The 20337-nt window shown below is 31.5% G+C and overlaps 1 protein-coding gene across 1 annotated transcript; it reads right to left on the bottom strand.

Moving 5' to 3' along the window:
• Positions 1–604: 604 nt before the first annotated feature.
• On the bottom strand, positions 605–3715 carry LOC101501935 (uncharacterized). The gene is made up of 2 exons (XM_004506361.4): positions 3425–3715; positions 605–1181 (listed from the first exon to the last, which is right to left on the bottom strand). Exons 1-2 carry the CDS (start codon positions 3498–3500, stop codon positions 934–936), a joined length of 324 nt encoding a protein of 107 aa, XP_004506418.1. The 5' UTR covers positions 3501–3715; the 3' UTR covers positions 605–933.
• Between the last annotated feature and the right edge of the window lie 16622 nt (positions 3716–20337).

Genomic DNA, 20337 nt, shown 5'->3' with positions numbered 1-20337 from the left:
TAAAACTAATAAGTATAAAAATAACAACTAACAAATAATATTATGATAATTTGAAAGATAAAAATTTGATCATATTAAACTAATAAGTATTTTTTTAAATCTAAACAATAAATTAATAAAATGTCTAACTAATAATAAAAGAAAGAAGTATTAAAAGTTGCATGTAGTATGATTTTAAAAAAGAAACCAAAATTCATCCGGTCCAACTGATGAACACTACAAAATGTGATTTTAAAAGTTACAGTTTTATTTGGACTGGTTTAATGTGAACACTACAAAATGCCTCTAAGAGCAAATCTACAGTTTGCATACTGCATAGGCCAACATGCACATAGATATTGGAATACAAATTTTGAAGAGTGCCAGGAGCCTAGAAGGCAATTCAAATACCCTCTACCAGCATTTCATACTTTGCTTTCACAGTATCAATATAAGAAACGGCAGTATAAATCTCTATTTGATCACTGTATACAAAATTGTAATGAATTAGATATGTAACTGCTAAGTAGTTGTCTAATAGCAAGTGACATAAACTTCTTACTATTTTAATCAGTACTTCATAAGGAAATCAAATGTGATCATATTTGTACAGAACCACATAAAATGAATAAAATTTGGAGCTCACTGTGTTATGGTGGAAATAGAGTTGTGAACTAGGATCCACACTAGACAAACTTTTGATTGATATCCCCTTATTAAGTAGAATCAACATATATGATTTACAAATGATTATACAATGATTAAAATGTAATAAAAATGCTTCGAACTGTTCTCAATAAGTAACAAGATGGAAACTGAGCCTAAATCTCTCCTGCTAAATTCATGAGAGGAATGAACCGGTGACAAGCTGATGACGAATTTGGACATTTCAAAATAACCTGTGCTGGAGTTTGAATGGAAAAAAAGAAAGTGATGTGCAAATTTTCTAGTGTGTCAATCTCGCATACCGAGTTCCACCTCAAGTTCATCATCGTCTTCAAACAGCTTCAAAAGACGAGCATGTTGTTCTTCTCTCTTCTTCCTTTGCCATAATTTGAAAAGAAAAACACAGAATGCTATGACTGATACCAGTCCAAGGAATACAATAAGAATCTTCAGACCCGTAGAAGAACCTCTTGAAGCGTGATCGTTTGCATCTTTGTTTTCACTTTTGGGATCTGATGGGTTGTTTTCGGCTAGGCCTTCAAGGAAACAAAATAATTAAAACAAAATAATTTATAAATATAAATTTGTTATTGATTCCCAAGAGTATGTACATAATGTTACAAGGTAAAAAATCTATTGATGCAAAGACTTGAGGCCTATGTGTTATAGATTATAGGAGGCTGCAAAACCGTTCCAATTCCAATAGAAGCAAGATAAAAGTGTCTCAGAAAGTGCCACTATTCTGTTTCTGTTTGAAAGAATCTTGACAAGCATGATTAGTATGTGTTTATTTTGGCACGAAATGCTAGTTTCACCCTTAGCTAATAGTTCTAGATTTCACCTTTAAAAGCATTTGAATATGTCAGTGCCAGAAAAACACTCAGAGCAACTCCAATGGTATCGGAGTTTATGGGCCCTACTATGTTGCTTCAGTTTTAAGGTCAAAACTTAGAAACAGTACCCTATGTACTGTTCGCGTTGTTAACCTCTTAAAATTGAACAACTAGATTACATTATCCAGGTGACCCTGCAATGCAATGCAATAAACTCCACCTAAGCCTTATTACATCCGTTAACCCACCGCCATTAGATGCAAAAAGAGCAACACCCTCAACATTCCTCTCAACAACCACTAGCATTCAATGTGGATGGTTAGTGGTACTACTAGTAAGGCAACAACACAATCATGGAGAAGCAACCGATATCGTTTTATCGACTTAAAAATCACTCACCACACCACCAAGAGAGATGAACATAAAAATCACTCACTACTACGGTTTTTTATCAAATTGTGGTGAATAGTATACTATCCTTCGGAATAAGAGATACACTTGCATTTACACTGCATAAAGATAACAGGAGTGAAGGGGGTAAAACAAGGTTAAATTTTTAACAACCCGAAATAACCTGCATAATCTGTCGGCTGCTTTTGACGGCTGCCATGGTCAGTTATCCTATAACATAGATTAACAGAGGTACAATCTTAACAGGAAATTATCATTTAACAGTTATTTGGGTGTTGGATATGGATAATGAATGTTATGCAGCTGTCAAATTTTAAGAGGTTAACAGCATGGACAGTATTTAGCATACTGTTTCTAAGTTTTAACCTTTTAAGAACTTTAATTATTTGTCACTCCACAAGTTCAATTATTTAACAACTTAAAATGGATCACACAAGTTACCCCACATCTGAAGTTGTTACTATAGACAAATTATTTGTTATCCGCACGACAAGCACTCTAGTGCCCACCTGTCCTCTTTTTTTATTGCACTGAAGTGTAATCACATTTGTTGCGTTTTTTTATATTTGTTTTATTAAGTTAAAATGGATTGTCAACAATTTGTATGCAGCAGATATTTTTTAGAAACTGACAAGTTGAAAAAGTAAGTTAGAGGGATAACCATATTATGCACTTATAAACATTTTTAAAATTTAAATCAATGTGTTAAATTAACAAAAAATGTGAAGTGTAGTTTTGTCCATAAAAAACCTCACACCAAATGGTGTATCCCCATTATCTATTGTTAGATATATAAGAAGTATAAGAATCGCTGCTACATGTTGGCTTCAATCACATCACCATCCATTGGTTGTTTTATTGACAAATGCTAGACTGCTAGTATTATGTTGGGGTGAGACTCAAACCCTAAATCTCATTATCACTTTAGTTCTTAACTCCTCCAGCCTAATCACTAAGACAATCTTATATCTCCTATCTCCCTATAGTGGTGACTGGTTGTACTCACCTAAACAGGTTCTTAACTAAAAACCCTAGTAAGAATCTGACATTGCAAACGCCCTTAGCTATCAAAGAATTTGTAAGACATAGTCACAGGTCTCACAAACTCGAGTGAAATTTTAAAAGCTAAAACATTTGCATCTCAAGTTCTCTACCATATCCATGATTTAAAAATGATAAAAAAATAATAATCTTTCTCACAGTATTTTATACAAAAATCAAAATACAAGGTAAAAATTTCACCTTTAAACAATTCAATAACTATTTGAATAATTCAATTGAAGTATAGCTTGGAATGATTGTTAGCACAGAAAGGAAAAAAAAAACAAAGATTTCAAATACGAAAAATCATTAGAATTAGAATCTTAACCAACATAATCCACATACACGACTTGTTCTACATCAATTTACAAACAAAAAAAAACCTAGGAAAACAAATAAATAATAAATAACCTTAAATCGACATTGATAGTTGTAACTAACACATGAAATGTGAAGAATATGAATAAAAAAGAGAAAGAGAAAGGGATTGATACCAGAAAGGAATTGCAGATGCAAAGAGATCAAGGCTAAGAGAAATGGGTTTCGCGGAGATCTTCGGGGTTGCATCATGCCTATTTCGTTCTCTCTCTACAAAATCTCTCTTTCTTTCTCTCTCTTAAGAAACTAGTTGGGTTGGGATGATGTTACTTCAAATCAAACAGTTTCGCACAGCAGCGAGCGATCTAACATCAAACTCCAGCTACGTTATTTGCCTTTTCCTTTGTTTTTCTTTCAAGCGAGACACTTTATTATACCTAATTTTCACGCAATTAATTCAATTTGTATTTTTTCTTTTTTTAATAAATCAATTTAATTTTGTATTCCTTCTTTTTTACTCATTGTATTCCTTTTTATAGAAACTGAAATTAGAAACTAGCACACTACTCGTGCCAATCATTTTAATACCGACGTTTGGCCTTCTCATATATATATATATAATAATCATATCAACACATTCTTTAATCTATATTCTTTTAATTCTTTTAATACAATACATACAAATTTATATAAAATTCACATATTTTTGTATTTTTGTGTGAAATCTATGTAAATTTTAATGTATTAAATAGTGTGTTGATATCATATGTTTATCACAAATTATATGTTATTTTAATAAAATATATTTATTATAAACTATATGTCATTTTGGTGAATCATAAATATTTTTTTTTTCTTTCCTATTATACACTTTACCATTTACTACTCTCTCCTTTTTTCAATTATTTTCATTTGTGCTTCTCATGCTACAAAGGATATTTTTGTAAAGTAATTTATAATTTGTCTTTTACATACAACATTAATTATATTTCTTATTTTGTGTAAAATTGCTAAAGTAACCTATAATTTGAGACATAGGAAGTAACTTAGAATTAATATATTCTACAGTAAATATCCATTTTGTTTATTTAGAATTTTTGAAAGATCCAATTTAGTATTTAAAAAAAAAAATAAACACATTTTAGTCTCTAAGAAAAATAAATCGGATCAAATTAGTCTTTATGTAAACTATATTAAGTTTTGTTGTTGAGTTGTCCAGTGACTCATCAACTTAAATATCACAAATGTAATTTCTATAAAAAGGGATAATTATGTTACAATAATTAAAAGTAGACAATTAAGTCACTGATAGAGATTAAATGAACAAGGTTGGAATCTTTGTCTGTGACTTAATTAACTATTTTTTATTATTGTCAATGACTTGATTTTCTCATTTTATAGAAATTACATGGACAATCAAGTTGATGAATCATTGGACAAGTCAAAAAAAAAAACTCAATTTTTTAATTGTGGTTCACAAAAGCATTAACTTGGTCTACTTTATTTTTCTTAGGAACTAAATAGTATTTTTATTTTTCTAAAGAATTAAAATAGACTTTGACTCTATATTATAATCTCGTTCGTAATTTGATTTAGAAGATATTTTAGAGATACACTACTAATGAAATATATATTTATCTTTTAACTAATTAACTAATGACAAATAGTTGTCCAGTGAATGATTATACAGAGAATTACAATTAATATATTATAGTTTTCTTCAAATTTTGATTTAAAATATATTTAAGAGATAAACTACTAATATAATATATATTTCCTTTTTAAAAATTGTTGTGTGAAAATTATTATTTAACTATTGTTCAATGACAAACCTTAGTTTGTTTGGTTATGCACAAAATTCTAATTAATATATTATAACTTTTTTTTCAAAATTTTTAGAAAACACTTAACAGATATCCTACTCAAGAAACAAATATATATTTTTTATAATTAATTTATTCATGAAATAATTTTTTAATCGATTGTCCAATAACAACATTAGTTTGCCTCGTTATGCACAAAATTCTAATTAATATATTATAACTTTTTTCAAAATTTTAGAAGACACTTAAGAGATATACTTATGATGAAACAAATATTCCTCTTTTAATTAATTTATTCATTAAATAATTTTATAATTAATTATTCAATAATAAATATTTATCTCACGTACGATTTATATAAACTTTTTTTTTAATTAATTGGTTCGTTAATGATATTTTTTTAAATAATTAATTAATGATAAATATTTATCTCATGTATTATTTATACATTAAGTAAATTTTCAAAAAATACACTATCAATAAAATATATATTTATATTTTAACAAATTATAAAAGAGAGTAAATAGATATAATAATGTATAGTATAAGAGAGAGAAATTATAGATAGTATTTTTTTTATATATAAACAATGAGGTGCAAAAATATTATTAAAAAAGAAGACATTCCAATTAAGTTGACACTTGAACTCCACACAATTATCCACAAATACCTCTTAAAATAACATATTATTAAAAATTAAGTAAAAAAGGACAAATTAGGGAACTAGATCAATACTCAATAAAATGGAAAATACAAGTAACTATTTCATTAAAAACTCTACTGAGAAAATTTAATGAGATAAAACCGATGAAGGAAAAAAAAAAGTGCAGTTTGGGCAAGAAGAAATTAACTAACGAAATCTGAAGTTGGCAAGCTCGGATCTGTTACTCAAGAAGTCCTCTTGAATACAACCATGAATCGAATTTCACTAAACAAACCTATCTATTCCAAAAGTTGCATTGACAAGACCATTAACACAAATATTATCCCACTCTAAAGATATGAGACACTCTGCAATAGATGTCTTTAATTAAATTTAGACAATTGGACCAACATTTCTAAAGCATCCAAGGCTATATTTTGAGATTAGAGAAGACTTGAATTAAAAACATAGAGTCACACTCAAGCTAAAGATGAAACGATCCTTTAGAATGAGCAATTTCCATAACAAGCATTGCATCAATCAAATTTGCACTTAGAGAGTTGGAAATACCTACATGTTGAGCAAAACACCTAATAAAGCTCCAAAGCAGTCTATGAAAATACCCACATTAGAGGACAAACCAGGTTAACCTATAGAAGATCCAATTGACCTGGGTAATTTTGGGGGCCTTTGGAGCATGACAGACAACTACAAAAGCTTTAATTATAGTAAGCTCTTTGATACTTGAATACATGCTTCTTTTGGAAAGGCTAATTAAAAGAAAAACATTCGTTTTTGATGCTATACATAATTAAGTGCAAGTCCAACTTGACATTGTCAAAACGATGCTTGTTCCTGAACAACTAAATATATACCAAATGATATTAGTAATATCATAAAGTAAAAGGTCTTTCACCTAAAAACTTCAGTTGTTTTGAAGAATGTTTAACATGCTTATTGTAAATGAGAGATTCAAAGGAACCTCTATCAAAGCTGATAGCCAATGCTAGATATGAGATGCGGCACTCAAAAAAACAAATGATTAGCCTCAAAAGCATGATTACAAAAGTTGCAACAAGAGACTATTAGTTACAAGAATTTAGGGCGGCCAAATGGCCTCAGAAAAGGGAAAAAGGGCCACACAAATCTCATTTATGGTGCCATGAGCCCGTCACATATGAGCTAATCACGAGCTTTTGTGGGGGGTCTAGACCACCACAAAGGGGTGGTTTTGTTTTAATTTGCTGGTCTGTTTGTGAGGATCCATACTGCCACACCTTTGTAAATTCACCCTTTTAAAAATTCCTGCTAAAAACTTAAGAAAGTAACTCATGAGTGATCAAAAGAGTTGTTGCTAGTGCTCTGTCAGTTTTGACCAAAACCAATATATATGAATAAAAATATTCCAGCCTTTGAACACTTTCTGAAATCTGTTTGCCTGGACTTTTTTCTTCGTTCTTGATCAGATTTCTTGTGTTTAATGATCTTTTATACCTCAGATATATTTGTTGATGATATTGCTTCGATCTGGAGATTTGATTATGCCAAAGCAGCTTAGAGAATGATGTTATTCGATCTGGAGAGTGATGATCATTCTAGAGATTGGTATGAACATTCTGGAGACTGATATGATCAATCTGGAGATTGATCTGATCATTCTGGAGATTGATCTGATCATTCTTGAGACTGATGAGAACTTTTTGCAGATTGATGTTATCATTCTGGAGATTGATGTTTAACATGTTGGAGAATGATGTTATCATGTTGGAGATTAATGTTAACATGCAAGAGAATGATGTTAGGATGCTGGAGACTAATGTCAACATGCTGGAGAATGATCAGAATGTTGTCAAGAACGTTCTTCGTTCTTGACAGTCAAGCTGGAGAAAGTTCAGATCTGTTTGGTCTTGTTAATTCGTGATCTTATCTCTTTGTGATTCGAGTAGTTTCTTTGAATATGAACATCTCAGTTTGTTCCTTGCCAAGTGCTGATGATATAGATGTAAAATCCAGAGGCTAAAACTTCTTTTAACTAGTGTAGATTGATTGATTTTGGAGCTGTGATGATCATTTTTGAAACTGGAGAACATTATCCATTTTCCAGATTTTGTTAAGAATGTTCTCCATTCTTGTCTGTTTAGTTTCTTGCCTTTTTATGTTGATTTCTTTGCTGTGCTTAAATCCTATCTTTAAATTAATACGCTCAAAAGTAAAAGTTAAATTAACATAACATTTAGAATCATAATTAACATAACATTTAGAATCAGAATTAACATTCTAAATTAACTTTTTGTTTGTTTTTATCAAAGCATTAAATTGAGATTTTGTCTCCACAGTTTGATCTTGAACTTGAGGAGGTTGTTGTGGGTATGACACGATACTGATTATTAAGAGACGTCTGCGATTAGGAGTATTGAGATGTTTGCTGTTGAGAGTATTGAGGTAGTTGCTGTTGAGAAAATTGAGGTTGTTGCTAGGTGTATTGAGGAGATTGTTGTTGAGAGTATTAAGAAGTTTGTTGTTGGGATTGTTGCTGGTATTGAAGAGGCTGCATATATTGAGGTTGTTGTTGCTGCAAGTACTAAGTAGGTCGATATTATTTTTGCTGTGGAGGTGGGAATTGCTTGTAAAAAGTAGGTGGAAATTGTTGGGTTAAGAAGTAAGATAATTGTTTTTGCTGAACTGCATCCACATTCCTTTGTCATGTTAAATTTATTTTATTAACTACTTTTATGTACCAACTCTTGAATTTTTTGTTCAGTCTTCGCCTTGGATTGTTCGTGTAATTCTTCAACTTTAGTAGCAGCTAGCGATAAGATCGATCCATACTAGCATAAGAAGAAGAAGCTTGAATATATCTTGATGAGCCATTTTAAAGTGTTGATGAGAAGTTACAAGTACTCACCATATGACCTTTCTACTTCCGGCCACTTATTTCCATAAATTGTTCAAACTCATAAATATATCGGTGTATTGATAGACGTATGCAATTAGGAGTATTGAGATGTCTGCTGTTGAGAGTATTGAGGTTGTTGTTGTTGAAAAAATTGAGGTTGTTGCTAGGAGTATTGAGGAGATTGTTGTTGAGACTATTAAGAAGTTTGTTGTTGGGATTGCTGCTGGTATTGAAGAGACTGCATATATTGAGGCAGCTGTTGCTGCAAGTACTGAGTCGGTGGATATTGTTTTTGCTGTTGAGGTGGGAACTGCTTGTAAAAGGTAGGTGGAAATTGTTGGGTTGAGAAGTAAGATGATTGTTTTTGTTGAACTTCATCCGCCTTCCTTTGCCATTGTAAATTTATTTTATTGACTACTTTTTGTACCAACTCTTGAATTTTTTTTCCAGTCTTCGCCTTGAATTGTTCGTGTAATTCTTCAACTTTAGTAGTAGCTAGCAATAAGTTCAATCCATACTAGCATAAGAAGAAGAAGCTTGAATATATATTGATGAGCCATTTTAAAGTGTTGATGATAAGTTACATGTACTCACCATATGACCTTTCTACTTCCGGCCACCTATTTCCATAAATTGTTCAAATTCATAACTATCTCAAAGTATTGATAGAAGTCTGCAATTAGGAGTATTGAGATGTCTGCTGTTGAGAGTATTGAGGTTGTTGTTGTTGAGAAAATTGAGGTTATGGCTAGAGTATTGATGAGTTTGTTGTTGAGAGTATTAAGAAGTTTGTTGTTGGGATTGATGCTGGTATTTAAGAGGCTGCATATATTGAAGCTGTTGTTGCTGCAAGTACTGAGTAGCTGGATATTGTTTTTGGTGTTGAGGTGGGAATTGATTGTAAAAGGTAGGTGGAAATTGTTGGATTGAGAAGTAAGATGATTGTTTTTGCTGAACTGTATCCACTTTTCTTTGTCATGTTAAATTTATTTTATTGACTACTTTTTGTTCTAAATCTTGAAATTTTTGTTCAATCTTCGCCTTGATTTGTTCGTGTAATTCTTCAACTTTAGTAGCAGCTAGCGATAAGATCGATCCATACTAGCATAAGAAGAAACTTGAATATATCTTAATGGATCCTTTTAAAGTGTTGATGATAAGTTACAGGTACGCACCATATGACCTTTCTACTTCCGGCCATTTATTTCCACAAATTTTTCAAACTCATAACTATCTCGGTCTACTGGTCCAACTCATTGAGAAGTAGGAAGAGCTATTTGCTGATCATTTCATTTTTTTCATAAATGTTCAAGTGCTTCCTATTTATGAAATAAATAAATAATTAAATTAAAACTAATTAATACAATAATTTAGATGACTTAATTGTTTGGACTAAATTTAAATAATTTTATTAATTAAATATAAAACTAATATACTTAGATTGTCTTTGACCGATCATCACTATACTCATTTATAATATGATTAATGGCGATGTAGCTCAGGTTGCCGGACCTCTCGTTTGGGATCTTGTTCCTAACATATTAATTCTCATATTAATGATGGTTAAATTTAATATATAATAGTTTACCTTGTCGAATTTGTGTTGTGAAATAAGGAGCTTTCTTTGTGAGGATTAGCACCCCTCTCCTCTCGGTGGCTCTATTAATTTTTATTTATTTATTTATTTATTTATTTTTCTTTTTTTATTTTGTAATCTTTAGTGTTCCACTTACTCCACAAGGCCGCTCAATCATTTTCACCAATTCATTATAAACATTTGTTCTCATCTTTATTACACACATTCACCAACATAGAAGATAGGCGTTTATAGAGTCGATGGTCAAAACATGTTAAATTTTTATGCCCATGTTCTTGTCTCCAAGTACATTTCATTTGTATATCAAGTTTTATAGCAAGACTCCCTCTTAAAGTATACATGTTTAATTCGTAAGAAGAAAGATATTCTAAAAGAGTAGTTGATGAGCATTAGTAAATAAAAAAATTGAAGAAGTGATAGTTTCATTGAAAATAGTTCTCAAAAATACATTATCTCCCTTTTGTCATCAGATAAAAAGAGAAAAAATAAATTAATAATAATAATAATAAATAAATAAAAGAAACTAAAGATTGGGATTGGTCAGCCTAGCCAAAATTAAACTAAGGGTTGTCTTAATGTTCTTCTGATTTTTAGTTGTTTGTATCATAAACGCCTTAGTCTTTCCTTTTGAACGATCAAAGTTTTCCTTCTTAACAAATTGAGAGGGATCAAACATTGTGCCATAGTGACTTCTAGAGACAAAATAGCAGAACCTAAGGCAACAACAATGGGAGCACCGAGAGAGGGTATCTAATTATGTGGGATGAGCACATGGAACTGCAATGGTGCTAATAAAACAACCACTGGGAGTTCCACATAAACACCTTTAGAGGGAGATGGGTTATCCCTTGATGAGCCTGTTGAGATGTCTGTTAGAGGCTTTCTGGATCGATCTCTCTTAGCTTTTTGAAGTCGCAAGATCCATAAATAAAAGATCTCAATTGTTTGTCTAAAAGCTGCAGTGTTCTGGGAGGCTAGCTACATTTCATGCTCATGGTTGTCCATAATCCAATTGGTGACAAATGAGAGGACCTTGTTCCACTAGGTTGAAACATCATTAGGGTTCAAAATTTGAGCATTCATATAGCGTGTTAAGGTGATTTTGGCAATAAGGGAGATAAGGAATGTGTCGAGGTATGGGAAGCTAGAGGGAATGGAATGATTAAAGGGAATGAGATCTTGAAGTATGATGGAGGAGGTAGGTTTAAAGTAAAAAGGTGTGAAAGGAGGTGCAAAGGAGTCGTCCGATGATGTATCAAAGACTAATTCAATGAGAACTTGAGCTTCATGTCTCAGCTTCTTGGGGAGGGGGATTCACAATTTTGTGAGGCGGAGTCATGTACAGGTGGAAGAGGCAGGTCTTTGAGGAAAGGTAGAAGAGATAAGTGTTTGAGTTGGAGTTTTAGGTTTGGAAGGGAGATGATGGGTTTCGTATCGAAAGGATGCAAAGTGTTTAGCTAGGGTAGCCTCAAACATCTCATCCATGGTGTTAGAGTCAGAGGTAGGAGGGGTAGCAGATGCAGGGTTTGAGGGAGGGCCAACTACGTTCATATGATGGGGAGAGGGTTTAGAGGTTCTGGTTCAGGTTCAAGATGGAAGGTAGGAATAGTTTGCTCAAAGTTTGGTGTTAACTTTTGTTTATTCCTCTAAAAGAGGGGTGTTGCGTCTTCGTTAGTGTTGGGTGCTTCTTTTACATCCTCTTCAATGCTCAGTGTCTGGGCAACTTTTTTCCTCTTCTCCTCGAACACTGAAGCAACTTTAGGTAGAGGGAGACAAAATTAGCCATTTCTTGGTTGGACTGACACATCCTTAGGTATTCTTGATCCACTTATTTATTATCTTCCTCAATAGAGAGGCATATGAGTTCTCATCTAGAGAGAATGGTCTGACTTCCACTAGTTTGACCTGATAACCTTCTGGCGTCACTGCTAGGTCGAATGCAGTTCTTGGGAGAGATCAACCAAATCTTTATGATGTTGAACACTGGTGTAGATGATGAAAACAAGTGTTCCTCTTGAATAGTTCCTCTGACTTCTTCTAAAGCCTGAATGAGATTCGTACACATGAGTATACCAATGATCAATATGGGGTAGGGGATAGTCCTTCTTTTCTTTGTCCTAGAGTTGATGACACATGACCTCATGTGTTCCAATATAACATTGGGAAGATTTACTCTGATCCTTTGAGAGATGTTCCATATTAGACCTTTGCGATCTTTGCTAACATGGTCCACAGACCCACATTTGGGTACCACACTCCTAATCAAAATTTTGAAAAGAACTTGGTACTTAGGTTTTAAGTGTACAAACTTAGAGTTCACTTTAGAATCTTCCTAAAGTGTACACATGAGTACAACAGTGATCAATAAGTGTTACGGGATAATCTTTATCTTCTTTGTTCTAGAATTAGTGATACTTGACCTTATGTGTTCCAAGACGACGCTGGGAAAATTTATCATGATCCTTTGAGAAATGTTCAACATTAGACCCTTGTGATCCTTGCTAACGTGGTCCACATACCCACATTTGGGTACCACACTCCCAATTAGAATTTTGAAAAGAACTTTGTATTTAGGTTTTAAGTGTACCGACTGCTTTAGGATTTTCGAACAACTCTTTAATGATTATGGATGAGCCAACCTTCATTTGGGCATCTTGTAATGGCAACGAGAGATTTTTGAGTGATCTTGATTGGAAGCCCTAACAAAGTGCGGGATACTTCACTGTCTGTGTTTGCATCAAAGAATCTCCAAAATTCTTTAACTAGAACGTTGAGAGCTACCTCTTGTTGTAACACCCAAATTTTATAATAGACTATTTTATTAATGAAATAAGATTTTAAATAATTAATTTGGTGTTAAAATTATTTTAGAATATATGTTGATTAATTTTAGGATTAATTTTCTTTATATGAGTATTTTCTATAATGTATTAATCTTAAACATATTTGACTAAATGATGGATATAAATAATAAATATTATATTTTATTATTTTATATATATTTTTTAAAATAATAGTATTTTAGTATAATATTTTAAATAATAAAATTTTTGACAATTTTACGTGTATATGTGCGTTTGTAATTGATGAGATATTGTCATACGCGTTTGATGGATGTTAAGGGTGCACATAGTTATATTTTAATTATTTTTAATTATTACCTATTTTTAGTTACATCTTTTATGAATAAATATTTTGAGATATTTGTAATATTGTATTTGATTTCCTTTATTTTATATAATCATTGTAATTTAATATATATATTATGATTTAGTAATTAATATAAAATATTGATATTATATTTATTTATTTTGTAATTTTGACTATTCTTTAATGATGGTAGTATTTTAATGTGAATAATTTAAAAAATAAGTATAGTTATATGAATTATTTTGAATATGAAACTTTTGATTATTAATGTATTTTAAAAAGATTAATTACTTTATTTTTCCAAATATTAGTTTTGAGATTTAGTAATATTTTAGTAATGAATTTGTATTTAAATTTTTTTTTAAAGAAATTAACTTTTTTAGTTATTGATTTTATCTTATATAAATAAAATAAGAGAAAGGAGTCAAATGTATTTTTTTGGATTAGGCTCATATGCTAAAATCTAATTAAATAATAATAATAATAATAATGAAAAAAAAGGAAGAAATAGTTTACTCTTCTTCTAAGCTGCTATCATAATTTATTTCTCTCCACCTTCTCTTGTCGACCACGATCATTGTAGTGGATGTTTTGCAAAACTAAAACCACATTCATGATCGTTGTGATCTCCTCTTTAATTCTAAACCTGAAAAATCTCTTTGTTAAAAATCATTCATAAATCACACCTCCATCTTTTGATCAAGATTCCGGACACCACGACTATCACCAATGAAAATCGAGACCATATTTGGACTCCACGAGACACCCTCTTCCATTACATATGTTTGGAATCACCAACCGTTATACTTCAAAAAATGGGGTTTTTCCTATCGTCAAACCCTTCACGAAGCACTACTCGTTTGTGTGTTTCGGTGAAGTTGACGTCAGACCATGTCAGTGCTCCAGCACATCAGTGAGACCTTTTATAATAACCTATTTCACGATATTTTGAATATGTTTCTTCGCCTAATATTTTTATTAATTATGTAACGCTGATTTTTATTCCTCGTGTAAATTATCAGCCATGTTTCATTGACTCTACAAGTTCGTCGATGCATTTTGACTTGTTCGTTGCACGTTGTCGACATCTCATGGTTGCTGAAAATTATTTCGGTCCTTATATCTTATGAAAGTGCAGATTGAGGTAAGGGGTGAGAGAGCATTTGAACTCATTAGTATAATATATTGTGAGATGAACGAGAAAACCGTATTTCCCAATGATTTATCCGGGGCTCGCTACATACGTTAGTAGCCCTTTGAGAGGTAAATTAATTAATATGAAAATGTGAGGATTGTGAGGTTAAAATGTTAAATAGAAATGTTTATAAGGTGTTGATTGATTTAATTTTTGATAATTGTGTGGTATTTGATATTGATATTATTGTAATGTTGAAATGTCAAATGAAATTTTGTGCATATGTTTGATTAAACGAATTTATGTGAATTGATAATAAAAGATAAATGCATTGTATGATATATATTTTGTGATGATAATAATGATTTTTGATTGATGATGGTGATATTAGTAATTTGTGATGAGTTTATATGATGGTCATGATTATGTATGATTAGTGATATTATAAAATTGTAATGAGAATATTGAAGTACCCCATAATCAATGAAAAAGTGATGATTACAACTTGTGCTAAAGATTATGTTCTTAATAGAGTAGTCTAGGCCAAAAAGAAGAGAAAATAGATGTTTGGAATATTTGAAGTTGATGTGAATTTTTGAAGTGAAGATTATTTTGTTATCATATAGGTAGGGTTTGACCAAGTACTTCAGAGTTAGAATGGTACTAAATTGTGAAGTAGAGTCTAAGCTCATGCATAAAGTTGCATTTTTGTGTGTGATGTTTTTGTTGTGATTAATGTATTTTAAAAGTGATAAGAATATCTGTTGGATGATGTGATGATATGACGATATATTGATTTTATTTGAGTGATTTTGACATTATAATATGATATTATTTTTCTTGAGTATTTTGATATATCATGATGTGTCATGATACAATCTATTATGATTATTTTCATGTTCTTCTTATTTATATTATACTATTAATATGATTTCAAAACTCACCACATTCATTGTTTGTGTTTGACTGCTTGACTATGCGTTTGTGAAATTGCAATTATTACAGGTTAATGAGTCTTGAAGTTCAAGTTTGGGATAAACTTTGCTCTGATAGGTGATACCAGGAATGAGAGTGATAAGTTGTATTTTTATTTACTTAATTAGAAACAACTTTTTGTATGAATATCTTATAAGTACTAGTAAACTTTTGGAATTAAATTAAGAAATTCTAGTTAAATCAAGTTTATGGAGATTGCACTTTCTCATAAGAGGAAAAAGTTTAAAGAACCTTTTGAATTTTGAGAAATTTGATATACTAAATTAGTTATGAAAGATTTATTTCCTTGAAAATAATTTTTTTTTATCTGCTGCAAATTAAAGTTAGAAATAAATTATTATATATTATTTTGGGGTTTAGGGTGTGACACTTGTTCTAACTTAAAGTACTTGGACCAACCCACTCCAGCAAAATCCTCAATAAAGTCAAACTCGTTTTCAACACGGTTTGCAAAGTTTACCTTGAGTTCATGAAGAATTTCCAACTAATCAATATTGCAATGCATGGAGAGAACATAATAGACGTTTTTGAGTAAAGGGTTTGAGGATGAACTTGAAGCCATTGAAATAAGAGAGATTCAAAGACATCTGGGGAAGTTTGACAGTTTGAAAGAGAAAAATTGTGGGAGTATGTGAGATTTATGAGTGATTGTGAATGATAAATTGGTTTTGTGAAAAAATGGTTGAGTTTCTTGTTGGTATCTTGACCTCGAAATAACAGAAAATATATCAGTTTTCGTTACCAAATTAATCAGTATCAAGTGCACAACGGAATTTAAATTTTGAGGCATGCAAAGTTAGCAATATAGAAAATTAAAGAGAGAGAGTTAGAGAAGAAAACACAGAGATTTATCCTGGTTCGGTTGTCAACAACAACCTACGTCCAGTCCTGAAAATCCAATCGGATTTCAGATTTTCTTCTCCTTCAATAGAAAGAATCAATTACAGATTGTCCAGTTTCCTCCCTGAAACCTATCTATCTTAATGATCTCTTTCCTATTGAATACCCTCTGATCCTTGTAGATACTCGTCAACCTATCACAGAATCACAGTGCGACTCTTCCTTGTTGAACACTCTTCACCCAAGAAAGTAGCCACCAGTTTCTAGCTGGCTTTCTATCAACCCTTTGATCCTTGTAGACAATTGGCAGCCTAACACAAAATCAAAGTACGACTCTTTCTTGTTGAGACCTCTCACCCAAGAAAGTAGCCACCAGTTTCTAGCTGGATTTTCAACGTTCGTTTTGGTTCAAAGATTTATTACAGAAAGAATAAAAGACGTAAAACAAAAGGGTCTTCAATCTTTATGAATGTTGCTCTTCACAAATCTGGATATTCATGGATTGTTCTTGAGCACATTATCATTTCTCTTAGATTGTCAACAAACTGTATTGAGATCTGTAATCACAATTATGAAGTTGTTAGTTTGTTGCCATGAACCGTTTTTGAGAGCATAAGAGAAATTATGAAAGTTAGGAAAAAGTTATGTAAAAGTTATGTAAAAGTTTTTAGAAGTTATGAGAATAAAGATTGAAAGACATCTTATATAGTTTCTGAAAAACCAACTACGAAATCGATTTCCCAATCGATTTTGTAAAGTTATAAAATGAGCTAAATCGATTTGCCAATCGATTATCGCGATCTTGGTTTTCTTTAATCTTGAAACTATACAAGCTAATCGATTTACCAATCGATTCTTTAAAACAACACTTTTCAGTAAAACATGTCCAGACTTGCATAAATCGATTTCCTAATCGATTGCTGGGAAACTCTCTTAATAAAAGTAACTTCAATCGATTACTCAATCGATTTGCCAAACTTCAGAGTTCACTGTGTTTTCAACAAGTTTATTTCAATCGATTTGCCAATCGATTGTTTTCAAAACAGTGGCTCAGGTTTTTGATGTCAATCGATTTGTCAATCGATGTGATTCAAAATAGTGATTCAGTTTTAATATCAATCGATTTGCCAATCGATTGTTTTCAAAACAGTGGCTCAGCTATTTGATATCAATCGACTTGTCAATCGCTTTGGTGTCATGTTCCTGAAAAGTTTTTACCTGGTGTTTAGTTCAATCGATTTGCCAATCGATTGCAACCAAACTTTATCAAAATTAAAGTGTTAACAATAGATTGTCCAATCGATTGTATTTGTCACAGGTGAGGTTATTTTTCAAATGATACTTTGTCAATCGATTTGCCAATCGATTTCCTCAGCACTGGAGTGCCACTGTGACTCATCCAATCGATTTACCAATCGATGTGTTACCATCAGGTTTGATTTGTGAAATGTTCAATCGATTTACCAATCGATTACTCTCCAAATCAGAGGCTACTGACTTGTGCAGTTTTCATTTTTAATTAAGCTAATCGATTGCCTAATCGATTGCACATTCACAAACACTTAAGATTTCCTTACACCCTTGTTATGAAATCGATTTCCCAATCGATTTACATATTCAGAATTCAACTTTTGTATTTTTTATTAATCTAATCGATTGCCTAATCGATTGCACATTCACAAACACTTAAGATTTCCTTACACCCTTGTTATGAAATCGATTTCCCAATCGATTTACATAGTCAGAATTCAACTTTTGTTGATTTCTTGTGTTCCAAGCAATTTGATACAAGTGTGTAGGATTGAATTGGTGTTCCTGAAATTTTGCTCAATTGAAATATTAGATTTATCATATTAAGTATGAACATTGTTGAATTGTGAATTATGTCAAAATTAGGAATCAAAGGATCAAAATCCAACATTTCTAACCCCATTACTAGCGTGCACGTGTGAGTAACACATGTCAGAGTATCACAACTTATGAGAAAAATGTTCATATTGAAGATTAATTGAATTTAGGTTTTCCAGAGGCACAAAGAAAATCAATGTCATCAGAGGTAGAGCATATATACACCTCACCATTCACTCTGTTTCACTAGAGGCAAAAGTATGAAGGATTCAACATCATTTTTTTAAAACAAAATATTTAGATGTTTCTTTATAAAACTGAATTTGTCCTTAACATGAGATTTTGTGAAAATATCAACACACTGATGATCAGTGTCAACAAATTTAATATCAAAAATACCCTTCTAGACACAATCCCTTATGAAATTGAGTTTGATCTGTATATGTTTAGCTATTTAATGTAAAATAAGGTTTTTGGTTAAACATATAGCTGAAGTATTGTCAAAGAAGATAAAAATGTTAACTCATTAATTTTAAAATCTTCTAGTTAATGCTTCATCCACAATAGTTGAGTGTTGCAACTAGCTAATGAGATATATTATGCTTCCGTTGTAGACAACTCAATAGTCCATTGTCTTTTGCTTGACCAGAAGATTAGATTCTCACCAAGGAGTGTACAATTTCTACTAGTGCTCTTCCTTTATAGCTTATCTCCATCATAGCCAACATGAAAGAAACCTACTTGTACTTAGAGGATGGCTTATAACACAAACCAATACTAGTAGTGTCTTTCAAATATCTAAAGACACTCTTAACAGATGTTTAGTGGAAATATTTAGGGTCATATTTAAATCTGGCACACACAAACTAAATAGAATATCAGATCTAGAGGCAATTAAGTAAAGAAAGGAACCTATCATTTCTTTGTATATCTTTTGATCTACATTTATACTTGACTCATCCTTATCAAGAGAATAAGTTGGATGCATAGGTGTAGCCATGGACTTACAATAATCCATTTTAAATTTCTTAAGTAGTTCTCTTGTGTATTTTGTTTGATGAATGAGTACATCATTTGGGTTTTGATGAATTTGGATTCCAAGAAAGAATTTAATTCTCCCATCATGCTCATCTTAAATTCATTCTTTATTAACTTAGAAATCTCTTGGCAGAGCTTGCCGTTAGTAGAACCGAAGATAATATCATCAACATATATTTTGACAATGAAAAGGTCATTCTTAGATGGTGTTATAAATAAAGTAGTATCAACCAAGCCTCTTTCAAAATTGTTGTTTAATAAGAAATTGTTTAGTCTATCATACCAAGCTCTTGGAGCGTATTTTAGATCGTGGAAGGATTTCTTTATTTTGAAAACATAGTCTGAAAATTAATTATCCTCAAAGTCAAGAGGTTGTTTGACATACACTTCTTCATTTATGTAACCATGTAGGAATGCATTTTTCACATCCATTTGCTATAGAGTGATTTTATTGAATACTGCAAATGTAAGTAGAATTCTGATAGTATGTAACCTTGCCACTAGGGCGAAAGTTTCAGTTTATTCAATACCTTTTTGTTCAATGTATCCTTGGGCTACATGTCTAACTTTATTTCTAACCACTTCATCACATTTCTCATTCTGTTTGTTTCGGAATATCCACTTGATTCTAATTGAGTTCTTTTCTTTAGGCTTCATAACGAGATCCCATACATCATTCCTTTTGAATTGATTAAACACTTCTTGCATAACCATTATCTTTCGATCATCTGATAGAGCTTCGTCTAGAGTTGTAGATTTTATTTGAGATAGTAGTCCAAAGGTAGATTTTTCTTTAAAAGCGGATTTGGTTTTCCAATGGTCATTTGACTTTCCTATGATCATAGAGTCTGGATGAGAAGATTTGTATTTCTATTAAGGTTTGGATTCCTGATGATCTTGATTTGGTTTGTCAAGCATATTTTATGATTCATTGTAGACTAACTTTGTTGATTTCCTATGATATTTCTGGTTCTTGTTATGTATCTAGCTTTGATTTTTTATCCTCAAGCTTTTTGTCATCATACTTGAAATGAATTGATTCCTCTATAATCAATGTTTCTTTGTTGTATATCCTATAGGCTTTAGACCTTTCAGAGTATCCGAAGAAGATGCGCATTTGAGA

This window comes from Cicer arietinum, chromosome 6, assembly GCF_000331145.2.
Source record: "Cicer arietinum cultivar CDC Frontier isolate Library 1 chromosome 6, Cicar.CDCFrontier_v2.0, whole genome shotgun sequence".
Lineage (NCBI taxonomy): Eukaryota > Viridiplantae > Streptophyta > Magnoliopsida > Fabales > Fabaceae > Cicer > Cicer arietinum.
The sequence above is the reverse complement of the archived record's forward strand: the minus strand, read 5'-3'. Positions and strand labels throughout refer to the sequence as shown.